Source organism: Heloderma suspectum, chromosome 1 (genome assembly GCF_057233095.1).
Source record: "Heloderma suspectum isolate Gila_16-S chromosome 1, 16-S_ref, whole genome shotgun sequence".
NCBI classification, from domain to species: domain Eukaryota; kingdom Metazoa; phylum Chordata; class Lepidosauria; order Squamata; family Helodermatidae; genus Heloderma; species Heloderma suspectum.
In genome coordinates, this window is record NC_139458.1 from 435,718,361 (window position 1) to 435,730,539 (window position 12,179).

General features: G+C 47.5%; 1 protein-coding gene across 6 annotated transcripts in view; it reads right to left on the reverse strand.

The window, feature by feature from the left end:
• EXTL3 (exostosin like glycosyltransferase 3) overlaps window positions 1-12,179 on the reverse strand; it is a 154,561-nt gene that overhangs the window by 11,368 nt on the left and 131,014 nt on the right. For all 6 annotated transcript variants that reach the window (XM_084829464.1, XM_084829460.1, XM_084829461.1 and 3 more), the window contains 3 exons: window positions 9,393-9,520; window positions 3,826-3,970; window positions 2,753-2,881 (listed from right to left, as the gene is read on the reverse strand). In XM_084829464.1, coding sequence (XP_084685590.1) covers window positions 2,753-2,881; window positions 3,826-3,970; window positions 9,393-9,520 — 402 coding nt within the window. The remainder of the gene's footprint in view (window positions 1-2,752; window positions 2,882-3,825; window positions 3,971-9,392; window positions 9,521-12,179) is intronic.

The window sequence follows — 12,179 nt, forward strand, 5'->3', positions numbered from 1 at the left end:
GAAGGTTGAAGAATTCCTGCCCCTATGAGTAGTGTCCCAAATTGTTATCCATTTGTCCCACTGAATCCAATGGGAGACACTGAGAACCATATGCAAATGTATGTACATACACCCTTTATTCTATTATTTATATACTTACTATCTACATTTCTATACCACCCAAAAGCCAGAACTCTCTGGGCAGTTCACAAAATAGAGGTAAAAAATGATGTTTTTATATAATGGAGGAATTAAAATGCCTGGGGGAATCAATCACTGTTCTTTGTATTGCGTTCTTTCTATGGAGAGCTCGGGGCAGCTCCCTGTGGCCTTCCATTTCAAGGTGCATCCCTGTTTAATGATGCTGCTCCTACAGAATTAGGTACTCCCAACATCTGCTGAGAAAGAGGGAGGGAAGATGGGATGCAAAGAAGAAATATGTATGCACAGCAGAAGGCTTCATCTGTAGCCAGAGGGGTCTTTCCCAACTATTTTGCAGCTGTGGCTCCCATAGCTGGAGAGGCAAGATGCAAATTGGGAAGAGTTATAGCAAAATTGGGAAGCAACACTCCACGGCTCCCCTGTGTGTGCACACTCCTCCTTTGGATCCTGGCCAAAGTCAGGGATGAAGTGTCAAAAGATGTTTTAACAGGTGTGAACTGGGAGTGAGAATCTGAAACCAATGACGTTGGTTTTCAGTCCCCCTGCCCTGCATTCCTCCTGGCTTTTCAGTCTTAAAACCTTTTAGCAGTTAATGGATCCTTTGGATATTTGTGAAGTTTTAAGATGTGTGGAACTTCGGGTGCTGCTCTGTTGCATAGATGTTCTCTTCTGTTTCAGGATGGTGGTTGTTTTGCTGTACTGGAATTTATGGTCTTATTCGTTATTATTTATTCATTCATTTATGTTATTAAATTCATATCCAGCCTGATGCTAAAAATAGCACTCAAGGCACTTTTGCATTTAACTGTTTTTAACTTTTATTGCAAGCCACCCAGATAACATTTGTTACTGGACTGGAAACAAACACATTAAATAAATAAATGTCCTTTATCTGGGGCTGCCTTTGAACATGGTTCATAAGCTGCAATTAGTCCAGAATAAGGCTGCCAGAGTTTAACTGGAGCCCGGCAGTTGGACCATGTAACTCTGATCCTTTGTCCTCTGCATTCAGGGCCGCCGCCAAGGGTAGGCATGGTTGGGCACTTGCCAAGGGCCCACCCCCAGCAAGGGCCCACTGGCAAGAGCCCCCTGGAGTTGCTCCTCCTCCTCACTATTGCAACCTGCCTGTTCACCTGCCTCTTGCTCTGGCCCAGACAATGGAGGTGGTGAGAAGGACGAGCAGGAGATGCCACTTCCTACCTGCTCCCTGGCTCTCTGCCTCTCAACCATGCAAGTGACGAGAAAGAGGAGAAGCAGCAGCAGCAGCTGGGGACAACGGTGGTGAGAAGGGAGGCTCACTGAGGGAGGGGGCCCACTGACGATGTCTTGCCCGAGGGCCCTCCAAAACCGGGAGCCCGAACTGTGTACACTATTTGTTTCTGGGCTCAGATTAAAGTGCTGGTACTAACCAGCTGGTGGTGGTGCTCAAGGGCTGTCTTCTACCCTGTGAGCCTGTCCCCAGCCAAAGTCCGCTTCAAAGGCTCTACATCCCGTCACTGTTAGAGAGACGGGGCCTTTTTGGTGATGTTGCCAGAACGGTGGAACGCACTTCCTAGGGAGTGTCGCCGGGCGACCTCTCTTCCTGCACCTAGATGGGCTTGGAAAGCTTCTTTTGTTTAAGTGGGGGTTTTAATGCTTGGTGATTTCCTGCTTCTTAAACTGTCATAATAGTTTCTAATGAGCTGCTGCTATTACCATGCTTTTTCCCTCCTTGCATTTGTCTGTCTGAACTTTCTGATAATGTTTTACTATATACATTTGAAAGCCGCTTTGAATATTAATGTCACAGATAAATGGGGTAAAATTGATTAAATAAATAGATAGATAATATCAGCAGATTCAGATCGAAGTGGACTTCTGGGGTTTGCATTACACACAACACGCGCACACAAACACGCACGTGGCTCTAAAAAGTTAACTGTCCGCTAGCGAATCCTGATCACCTGAGCTTCCGTGCACACATTTTGAAGCTTGGGGAAAGTGCAGAAAAGAAGTAGGTCATTCCATCTGCTTCAGGGGAGGCTTTTGTTACACAAACCCTATTTATCTCCTTGTGCTTAGGCTGAGGTTTCAGAGCCTAAACACTTTCTTTTAATAAAAGGCAGAAGCTAAGGGAATTTGGCTTTGACAGATGACTGAATTTCCTTGCCTAAGCTATTCTTACTGGCCTTGACTATTTAGGGTATGTCAGGACTGCGACGCATGTAGCAAGCTGATCCAACTAGTTCAGCCAGCCACACCTAAAAGTATCCCCCAACCCCACCCTGCTTGAAGGACCATTTCAATAAATGTAACTCCCCCCACCCCTCCTTTGGTGTTTGGAGGGGAACCTTACTGGGAGCGCTGAGTGATGGGAGTGTTACAACCAGGGTATCTTTTTAGTCAAGGGTTTTTAGAGCCAATTAATCAAACTCTTTACTGGATTAAATGTTCCACTCCTCTTGGCCGCGTACGTTCAGATGATCACCATTTATTAACATTTCTATACCATCGACTAGCCAAAGTGCTCTGGGAGGTCTACAAAAGATTAAAGACATTAAAATACAAATTCAAAAAAATAGCCTTTTCTTCCAGAAAAACTGAACCTCCAGGTATTCTGCCAGGCACTTACCTTGATAGGTGGCTTCCTAGTGATATGGGAGACCAGGAAGTTCATGGCAATATCCTCACAGTTGATGTATTCGTCTACCATGTCACGGATGGCCTGTGGCATCACGTAGGAATACAGATAGGCATAGTACTGCAAGTGGAAGAAGGAAACATTGGGCACATGTCAAAGGAGGGGCCCAAGACTGTTCCAAATGCTACTGGGGACACTGGACAGTGGACACACTGGAAAAAAGCTCTGTGATTCACCGAATTTAAGATCATTCTGGGCTCAGGGATCATAAGCAGTTTCCTGAGCCCAGTTACGTATGCACTGGGAAAAGGAAGCACAATGGTGCTTCAGGGAACTCAAGAATGTGATTGCCTCAGGAAATGGAAGTTACACTTTGGTTTTTCCTCTAGAGAAGCCTTCCATAACCTGGTGCCTTCAGGTGTGTTGGATTACAGTTCCCATACTCCCACAGCTCACTAACAGCACAAAATATACTACGATTCCTGCAAGTACATTTACTTGCAGGAACACGAAATCTAATGAAAATCACAAACCACTAGAGAGAATTTAAAGGCAGCTTTCAGCAGCATATCTCATATTCATTACAGAAACTGCCATTTCTGGGACCCAATATTCAGGCTTTGAACTCAAAGTCTCAGGTTCACTAAGGAGCCGCTGGCACCGATCCTAACTGGATCCGCATTTCAGACCACACAGAAAATGTGATTCCTGTTTGAGGGCAGCAACAAATATATTACTAGTGGGTGCCTTTGCTTCACCTCCAGCACATGGTGCAACAAGGCAAAACATTCCAACTTGCAAAGCAATACACAGCCCAGAGAAATGCTGAAATTGCAATGGTCACGCTCAGTCTCCCTGGTTGCCCTCTGCCATCTCCTGAGATGCCGAGATCAACCTGCAGACAGCAGCATTTCAGTTTTATGCTGCACTTAGCTTGGCAAACTCAAGACAGAGGGAGCTTTGCTTGTGCAGCTGCTTTTCTTGCAACTTCCCTTATTATTAAAAAAAATTGAGCTAAGCGCCATTCCAAGGGATTGGGTTGTCCCCCACCACTCGCCCCTTACTTTGTGAAAGAAGGCAGCACCCGTCAGCACCATAGACAGTTCACAGGAATAATTGGAGTTGTAGAGCCAGGACTGGTGAGGGATGTCCCATGCGTGGTATCGCCCAGGGAATCCAACAATGCGGTCCCTAGCCTCTCTCCAGACCCTGCAGATGCGAAGATAAGAACTTCAGTGGGCAGGAAAGAGAGGGAGCATGTTGGATAGGCAGGAGACAACGAGCACCGCCCAGCCCCCAAACAGCATGGTCGCCAAGTCAATGACAGCTGCTTCATAAATAGGTGGACATCATGGGGGTTCACCCTCATCAGGCCAGAAAAGCAGCCGTTGGCAGGAGGACTAGGCTACATACGGACCAGAGGCCAAATGCAAAAGTTACCCCATCCAAACATCCCAGCACCTCTCGCTTTCAGCTATAATTAAAGAAATACAAACAGTTCTTTTTCTTTTGGTTTACAATAGTGATGGAAGAAACAGCCCATTAATTCTAAAGCCGCATGCTAAGGCAGGCAGGAGGACTGGGAATCACAATCGCTTCCTTGGAGGGAAGAGGACTTGTGGGTGTAGGAAGGGAGAAAAGAACTGCGGAGAACATCGATATTCACAATTTAACGAATGTTCCTACTACTCACTTTGTTTCTTGATCACAGAATCACAGAATCATAGAATACTAGAATAGTAGGGTTGGAAGGGGCCTACAAGACCATCGAGTCCAACCCCCTGCTCAATGCAGGAATCCAAGTCAGAGCATCCCTGACAGATGGCTATCCAGCCTTGTCTTAAACGCCTCCAGTGTGGGAGAGCCCACTACCACCCTAGGTAATCTATTTACTGATCTATTTACTGTCTCAAAGGCGCGTTCCCGGGATTGTGTGCAGGTTTTTTATGTGTTGTCAATACAAGTTTATCCCTCCAGCAATTTTGGGGTGGAGAAACTGCCTAGTGAATGCTTATGCAAGTATCCAGACTATAATTTGGACATTTCTTGAAAAGTAGATTGAACTGGCCTCAATATTAAATACATTATATATCAGCCTTCCTCAATGTGGTGCCCTTCAAATATTTTGGACTTCAACTCCCATCAGGCTAAGGCAGCATGGCCAATGGTCAGGAATGCTGGGAGTTGTTATCCAAAACATCTGGAGAGCACCAGGTTGGGGAAGGCTATTATATATAGCCTATTACATATAATCATGATAATTCTCACACACACACACACACCTTTCCCTGGGAGAAAGACTTGTTGTTGTTCAGTCGTGTCCGACTCTTCGTGACCCCATGGACCATAGCACGCCAGGCCTTCCTGTCCTGCACTCTCTCCCGGAGTGTGCTCAAGTTCATATTCATTGCATTGGTGATGCTATCTAGCCATCTCATCCTCTGCCGTCCCCTTCTCCTTTTGCCTTCAGTCTTTCCCAGCATCAGGGTCTTTTCCAGAGAGTTTTCTCTTCGCATTAGGTGGCCAAAATATTTCAGCTTCAGTATCTGTCCTTCCAATGAGCACTCAGGGTTGATTTCCTTTAGGATGGACTGATTTGACCTCCTTGCAGTCCAGGGGACTCGTAAGAGTCTTCTCCAGCACCACAGTTCGAAAGCATCAATTCTTTGGCGCTCAGCCTTCCTTACAGTCCAGCTCTCACAGCCATACGTTGCTACTGGGAAAACCATAGCTCTGATTATACGAACCTTTGTCGGCAAGGTGATGTCTCTGCTTCTTACTATGCTGTCTAGGTTTGCCATAGCTTTCCTCCCAAGGAGCAAGCATCTTTTAATTTCATGGCTACAGTCACTGTCAGCGGTGATCTTAGAGCCCAAGAAAATAAAATCTGTCACTGCTTCCATTTCTTCCCCTTCTATATGCCAGGAAGTGATGGGGCCAGATGCCATGATCTTAGTTTTTTTAATGTTGAGTTTCAAACCAGCTTTTGCACTCTCCTCTTTCACCTTCAACAAGAGCCTCTTGAGATCCTCTTCGCTTTCTGCCATTAGGGTGGTATCGTCTGCATATCGGAGGTTGTTGATAATTCTCCTGGCAATCTTAATTCCGACCTGTGATTCATCCAACCCAGCGTTTCTCATGATGTACTCTGCATATAAGTTAAATAAGCAGGGTGACAATATGCAGCTTTGCCGTACTCCTTTCCCAATTTTGAACCACTCGGTTGTTCCATGTCTGGTTCTTACTGTTGCTTCTTGTCCCTCATACAGGTTTCTCAGGAGACAGGTAAGGTGGTCTGGTACTCCCATCACTTTAAGAATTTGCCACAGTTTGTTGTGATCCACACAATCAAAGGCTTTAGCGTAGTCAATGAAGCAGAAATAGACGTTTTTCTGGAATTCTCTTGCTTTCTCCACGATCCAGCAAACGTTGGCGATTTGATCTCTAGTTCCTCTGCCTCTTCGAAACCCAGCTTGTACTTCCGGTAGTTCTCGGTTCGCATACTGCTGAAGCCTAGCTTGTAGGATTTTGAGCATCACCTTGCTGGAATGTGAAATGAGCGCAATTGTGTGGTAGTTTGAACACTCTTTGGCGTTGCCCTTCTTTGGAATTGGAATGTAAACTGACCTTTTCCAGTCTTGCGGCCACTGTTGAGTGTTCCAGATTTGTTGGCATATCGAATGCAGCACTTTAACAGCATCATCTTTTAGGATTTTAAATAACTCAGCAGGAATACTGTCATTGCTAGCTTTGTTGCTACTAATGCTTCCTAAGGCCCACTTGACTTCACTCTCGAGGATGTCCGGCTCAAGTTCAGTGACCGCACTATCATGGCTATCAGGGACATTCAGATCTTTCCTGTATAGTTCTTCTGTGTATTCTTGCCACCTCTTCTTAATCTCATCTGCTTCTGTTAGGTCCCTGCCTTCTTTGTCCTTTATCATGCCCGTCTTTGCACAAAACGTTCCCTTCAGATCTCCGATTTTCTTGAAGAGATCTCTAGTCTTTCCCATTCTGTTGTTTTCCTCGATTTCTTTGCATTGTTCATTTAAGGCCTTCTTGTCTCTCCTTGCTATTCTCTGGAATGCTGCATTCAGTTGGATATATCTTCCCTTTTCTCCCTTGCTTTTCGCTTCCCTTCTTTCTTCAGCTACTTGTCAAGCCTCACCAGACAGCCACTTTGCTTTCTTGCATTTCTTTTTTTTTGGGATGGATTGAGTTGCTGCCTCCTGAACAATGTTACGGACCTCCGTCCATAGTTCCTCAGGCACTCTGTCTATCAGGTCTAATCCCTGAAATCTATTCCTCACCTCCACTGTATATTCATCAGGGATATGACTGAGGTCATACCTGAATGGTTTAGTGGTTTTCCCTACGTTCTTCAATTTAAGCCGAAATTTTGCAACAAGAAGCTCATGATCTGAGCCACAGTCAGCTCCAGGTCTTGTTTTTACTGCCTGTATAGAGCTTCTCCATCTTTGACTGCAAAGGACATAATCAATCTGATTTCGATATTGACCATCTGGTGATGTCCATGTGTAGAGTCGTCTCTTGTGCTGTTGGAAAAGAGTGTTTGCTATGGTCAGCGTGTTCTCTTGGCAAAACTCTATTAGCTTTTGTCCTGCTTCATTTTGTACACCAAGGCCATGCTTGCCTGTTATCCCGGTGATTTCTTGACTTCCTACTTTGGCATTCCAATCCCCTATGATAAAGAGGACATCTTTTTTTGGTGTTAGTTCTAGAAGGTGTTGTAGGTCTTCATAGAACCGATCAACCTCAGCTTCTTCAGCATCAGTGGTTGGGGCATAGACTTGAATTACTGTGATGTTGAATGGTTTGCCTTGGATTCGTACTGAGATCATTCTATCATTTTTAAGATTGTACCCCAGTACTGCTTTTCCCACCCTTTTGTTGACTATGAGTGCTACTCCATTTCTTCTAAGGGATTCTTGCCCACAGTAGTAGATATGATGGTTACCTGAATTAAATTCGCCCATGCCTGTCCATTTTAGTTCGTTGATTCCCAAGATGTCGATGTTCAGTCTTGCCATCTCATGTTTGACCACCTCCAGCTTACCTTGATTCATTGATCTGACATTCCAGGTTCTTAAACAATATTGTTCTTTACAGCATCGGATTTTCTTTTCACCACCAGACACATCCACAGCTGAGTGTCCTTTCGGCTTTGGCCCAGCCGCTTCACTCTTTCTGGCGCTACTTGGAAATACCCTCTGCTCTTCCCCAGTAGTATATTGGACACCTTCCGACCTGAGGGGCTCATCTTCCGGCGTCATCTCTTTTCGCCTTGTGATACGTTCCATGGGGTTTTCTTGGCAAGAATACTGGAGTGGGTTGCCATTTCCTTCTCCAGTGGACCACATTGTGTCCGAACTCTCCGCCATGACCTGTCCGTCTTGGGTGGCCCTGCACGGCATAGCTTATGGCTTCACTGAGTTACGCAAGCCCCTTCGCCACAACAAGCCAGTGATCCATGAAGGGGGGGATAAAGGCTACCCAGCCAAATTTGTCAGGGGGTGGGGGCTGAGTTGCCCTCCATGACAAGACCATGCTGACTTCAATTGTGGGAGCCACAATACCCAAAGGGAAAGAGGGGGAATATGATACACCTCCTTGGCCCTCTTTCCCCAAAATGGCGGCTTTATGCACGTCATTTGGGCTTATTTCCCTCCCTGCAGGGCACTCCTATGACTCATGTCATGCCAGCAAAGAGCAGTCCCTCTCTACCGGAGCTAAAAATAGAGACGTTACTAAAAATAAAAGGGCTGCTGCAGATGAGCTTCTCCATGTGGTGGGAATTAAGAGCAAATGCAAAGATATGAGTTCATGCAGCTAATTTTCTGGAAAATATCCTCTCTTACAGCTGGGGATCATCACACGGGCTAACAGGAAATGCTTTTCCTTGGGAGGCAGGGTGGGGGAGGCAATGGGATACCCAAGCCTGGAAGACAGCTGAGAAGCCCTGCCCCCTGGTCCTTTGCTCTAAACAAACAGTCTTTATTGTCTGCAAATTCAAAGTGATGGGTAAGTTAGGAATGAAAACAGCAATACAGGAGAAAGCTACATTGGGAAGGAAGGAGTTTGGTGCTTCTGTCTGTGGCCACGAACTCGTTGGTTTAAGCCAGGCTTCTCCAACCTGGCAGGCTCCAGATGTGTTTGACTATAACTTCCATCACCCCCAGCCACATGGCCAATGGGAGGGGCCACAGCTCAGTGTGACAGAGCCCTTGCTTTGCATGCAGTCAGTCCCAGGTTCGATCCCCAACTTCTCCAGGTAGGACAAGGAAAGAATCTTGCCTGAAACCCCAGAGAGCTGCTGCTGCCCGTCAGTGTCAACAATATTGGGCTAATGGACCTAGGGTCTGACTCAATACAAGGCAGCCTCCTATGTTCCTACATCTGGAGCCCGCCGGGTTGGAGAAGCCTGGCATTAAAAAACAGGACTTGACTGAAAGAGGCTACCGTGAACAGCACACGGGGAATGGCAAGTGAGGGGGCAGAGCTAGAGAAGATGCCAAGGTCAGGGGGCTGGGAGCTGCTGGGCGAAGACATTAGGCCACATGTGATCCCACTGGTTACCCATGAAAGAGCAGTCCTGCAGGGTTTCACTCACCGGAATCCAAACATGATCTCGTCATGACGAAGGTGAGCATCATCGTCGATGGACAAGATGGCCTCGGTCTCGATCTCATCCCAGGGGAGGAAGCGGTTGTTCAAACTGTTCTTCTCTGTGCGCACAACCTAAGAAACCGAAGTAATAACCTGTCATTTTAATGCTAGCAAGAGCTTATGATGGCTGTAATGGGGCAGGTTTCTCCATTCCAAAGATCTTTTAAAGCAGCCTTCCCCAACCTGGTGCACTCCAGTTGTTTTGAACTACAACTCCCATCAGCCACAACCAGCATGGCTAATGGTCAGGAATTTTAGGAGTTGTAGTCCAAACGATCTGGAAGGCACCAGTTTGGGGAAGATTGTTTTAAAGTATTGTACAAGAATGGAGACACAGAGCCCTGCTACACGTTATGTGGGATACAACAGAACCCTGGTAGCTGCTTTTCCTAGGGAAAACCCCCTACATCCAGTTCCCACTCCAAGTGTAAATTCTTCTCTTCCCCCAATCCCCAAGTTTTTTAAAGCGAGCAAACTCTGCAAATGAGCATAGAGAAATGCAGCATTAGAGCAATAAAATGCCATTAAATAAGATTACATTTGGGTCATATATTAAAAAGGAATCCTGCACTGAAACCATTAACGATGGAAAATATTTGTCGGAAGGAACCGGGTGACAGCTGGTATGATCAAATTCCCACATTAAGCCAACATTAGTACTTTCCCCTGTCAATAGCTAACGGGACAGACAGAGAAAAAATTACGAAACATTCCACAGGCAAGTATTAGAATGTTTCATGAAAGACCAATCAAAAGCAGGAACAAAATTTATGGCAGGAAAACACAGTAAATGCCTTTAGCGTACCAAAGACTCTTTCCATCATTGCTGCAAGGAGACGAAGCCCTTCAGTGTTGCAAGGCAGGTGGGATCCGGTGCTCCTGCTGCTGCCTTGCTGGAGCTCTACCTCCACCTGGGGGACTTCTACTCTGCCTCCCTGCAGACCCAGGTCCAGCCAAGCACCACCCCACTCCCAGCTGCAACACCTGTGGGAGCTAGGGCATAAAACCCAGGCCCCGGTGGGGGCGGGACCGCCACCGGTGGGTGTCGCCATCGAAGGGGGCGACACCAAAGGGGGCCACCCCTTTGGGGGAGCCACTTCTGGGGAACACGAAGGCGAGGGCCTGTCCCCCTGCTTGAAAGGAGGGAAGGGGAGTGTTTGTCTCACTGTGGCCTCCTAGACTGCCTGCACGAGACATGTGTTTTTTAAAGAAGGGGGGGGTCTTGGGAGCCCGGGAACGGCCACTGCGGTTCTACAGGGCAGAGGGAGATACGGAGGGGAAAGACTGTCATGCTCTAAAGGCAGAGTGTGTAACAATAGGGTGCTGACTGTCCCTAAACTGTCCCCCAACTCAAATAACCTGGATGGCCCTGGCAACAGACCCCCTGGGTTGAAACTGCTGCTGAATGCCAGGTCAGTGCTTGATAAAACAACGGCTATCCGGGCCTTGATCCTGCATGAGTGCACTCACCTGGCCTGTATTACAGGGACCTGGCTGGATGAAGCGGGGGGGGGGGGATCTCTCTCAGCTCTGCCCTCCGGGGTTCTCTGTCCAGCAGCAGGCAAGACCTGGGGGGTGGGGAGGTGGAGTGGCAGTGTCTATCGGGATTCGATCCCCCTCACCAGATGCCCTATCCCGCAGTCTGCTGGGTTCGAGTGTGTGTATTTGAAGGTGGGTGCCTGGGACAGAATAGGGATTCTGTTGGTGTACCACCCACCCCGCTGCTCAGCAGTTTCCCTTCCTGAGCTAGCCGGGGTAGTCTCAGGGTTGGTGTTGGAGCCCCCTCAGCTTGTTGTGCTGGGGGATTTCAACATCCATGCTGAGGCTGCCCTGTCGGGAGCAGCTCAGGACTTCATATCCACTATTACAACCATGGGTCTACCCCAGGAGATATCTGGCCCCACCCATGCTGCTGGGCACACTCTGGACCTCGTTTTCTGTGCTGGATGGGGTGATAGTGATCTGAGAGTGGAGAAACTCTCAATAGCTCTGTTGTCATGGACAGATCACTACCAGGGGGAGTTTAGACTTGCTGGCACGCGGAACCTCTGCAGGGGTGGAGGGCCGATTAAGATGGTCTGCCCCAGGAGGCTGATGGATGCGAATGGTTTCCTGATGGCTCTTGGGGATTTTCCTGTTGCCTCAGCAGGCGATTCTGTCGAAGCCCTGGCCGATCTCTGGAACGGAGAAATGACCAGGGCTGTGGACACAATCGCTCCTGAGCGTCCTCTCATGAAGTGGAGCTGCACCAGCACCCTGGTTTTCTAGGGAGCTGGCGGGGATGAAATGGGTAAGAAGACGACTAGAGTGATGTTGGCAGAAAACTCGGAGTGAATCCGATCGAACACGGCTAGAGCCTGTTTGAAGGCCTACTCTGTGGCAACATGGGCAACAAAGAAAATATATTTTTCTGCCACTATTGCATCTGCAAAGAGCCATCCAGCGGAGCTGTTTCAAGTGGTTAGGGGTCTTTTACACACCAGCCCGCAAGAGGATAATTTAAACCTCTCGACAGCCCGTGAACAATTTGCTCAGTACTTTGCAGACAAAATCGCTCGGATCCGCTCTGACGTGGACGCTATAGTTGATACAGACCCAGTGGAAGTAACTTTGTCCCCTGCTTGTCCAGTATTGTTTGATATTTTTCAATTTGTACAGCCTGAAGATGTGGACAGGATCCTGGGAGGGGTGAGAGCCACCATGTGTGTTCCAGATCCTGGCCCTTCCTGGC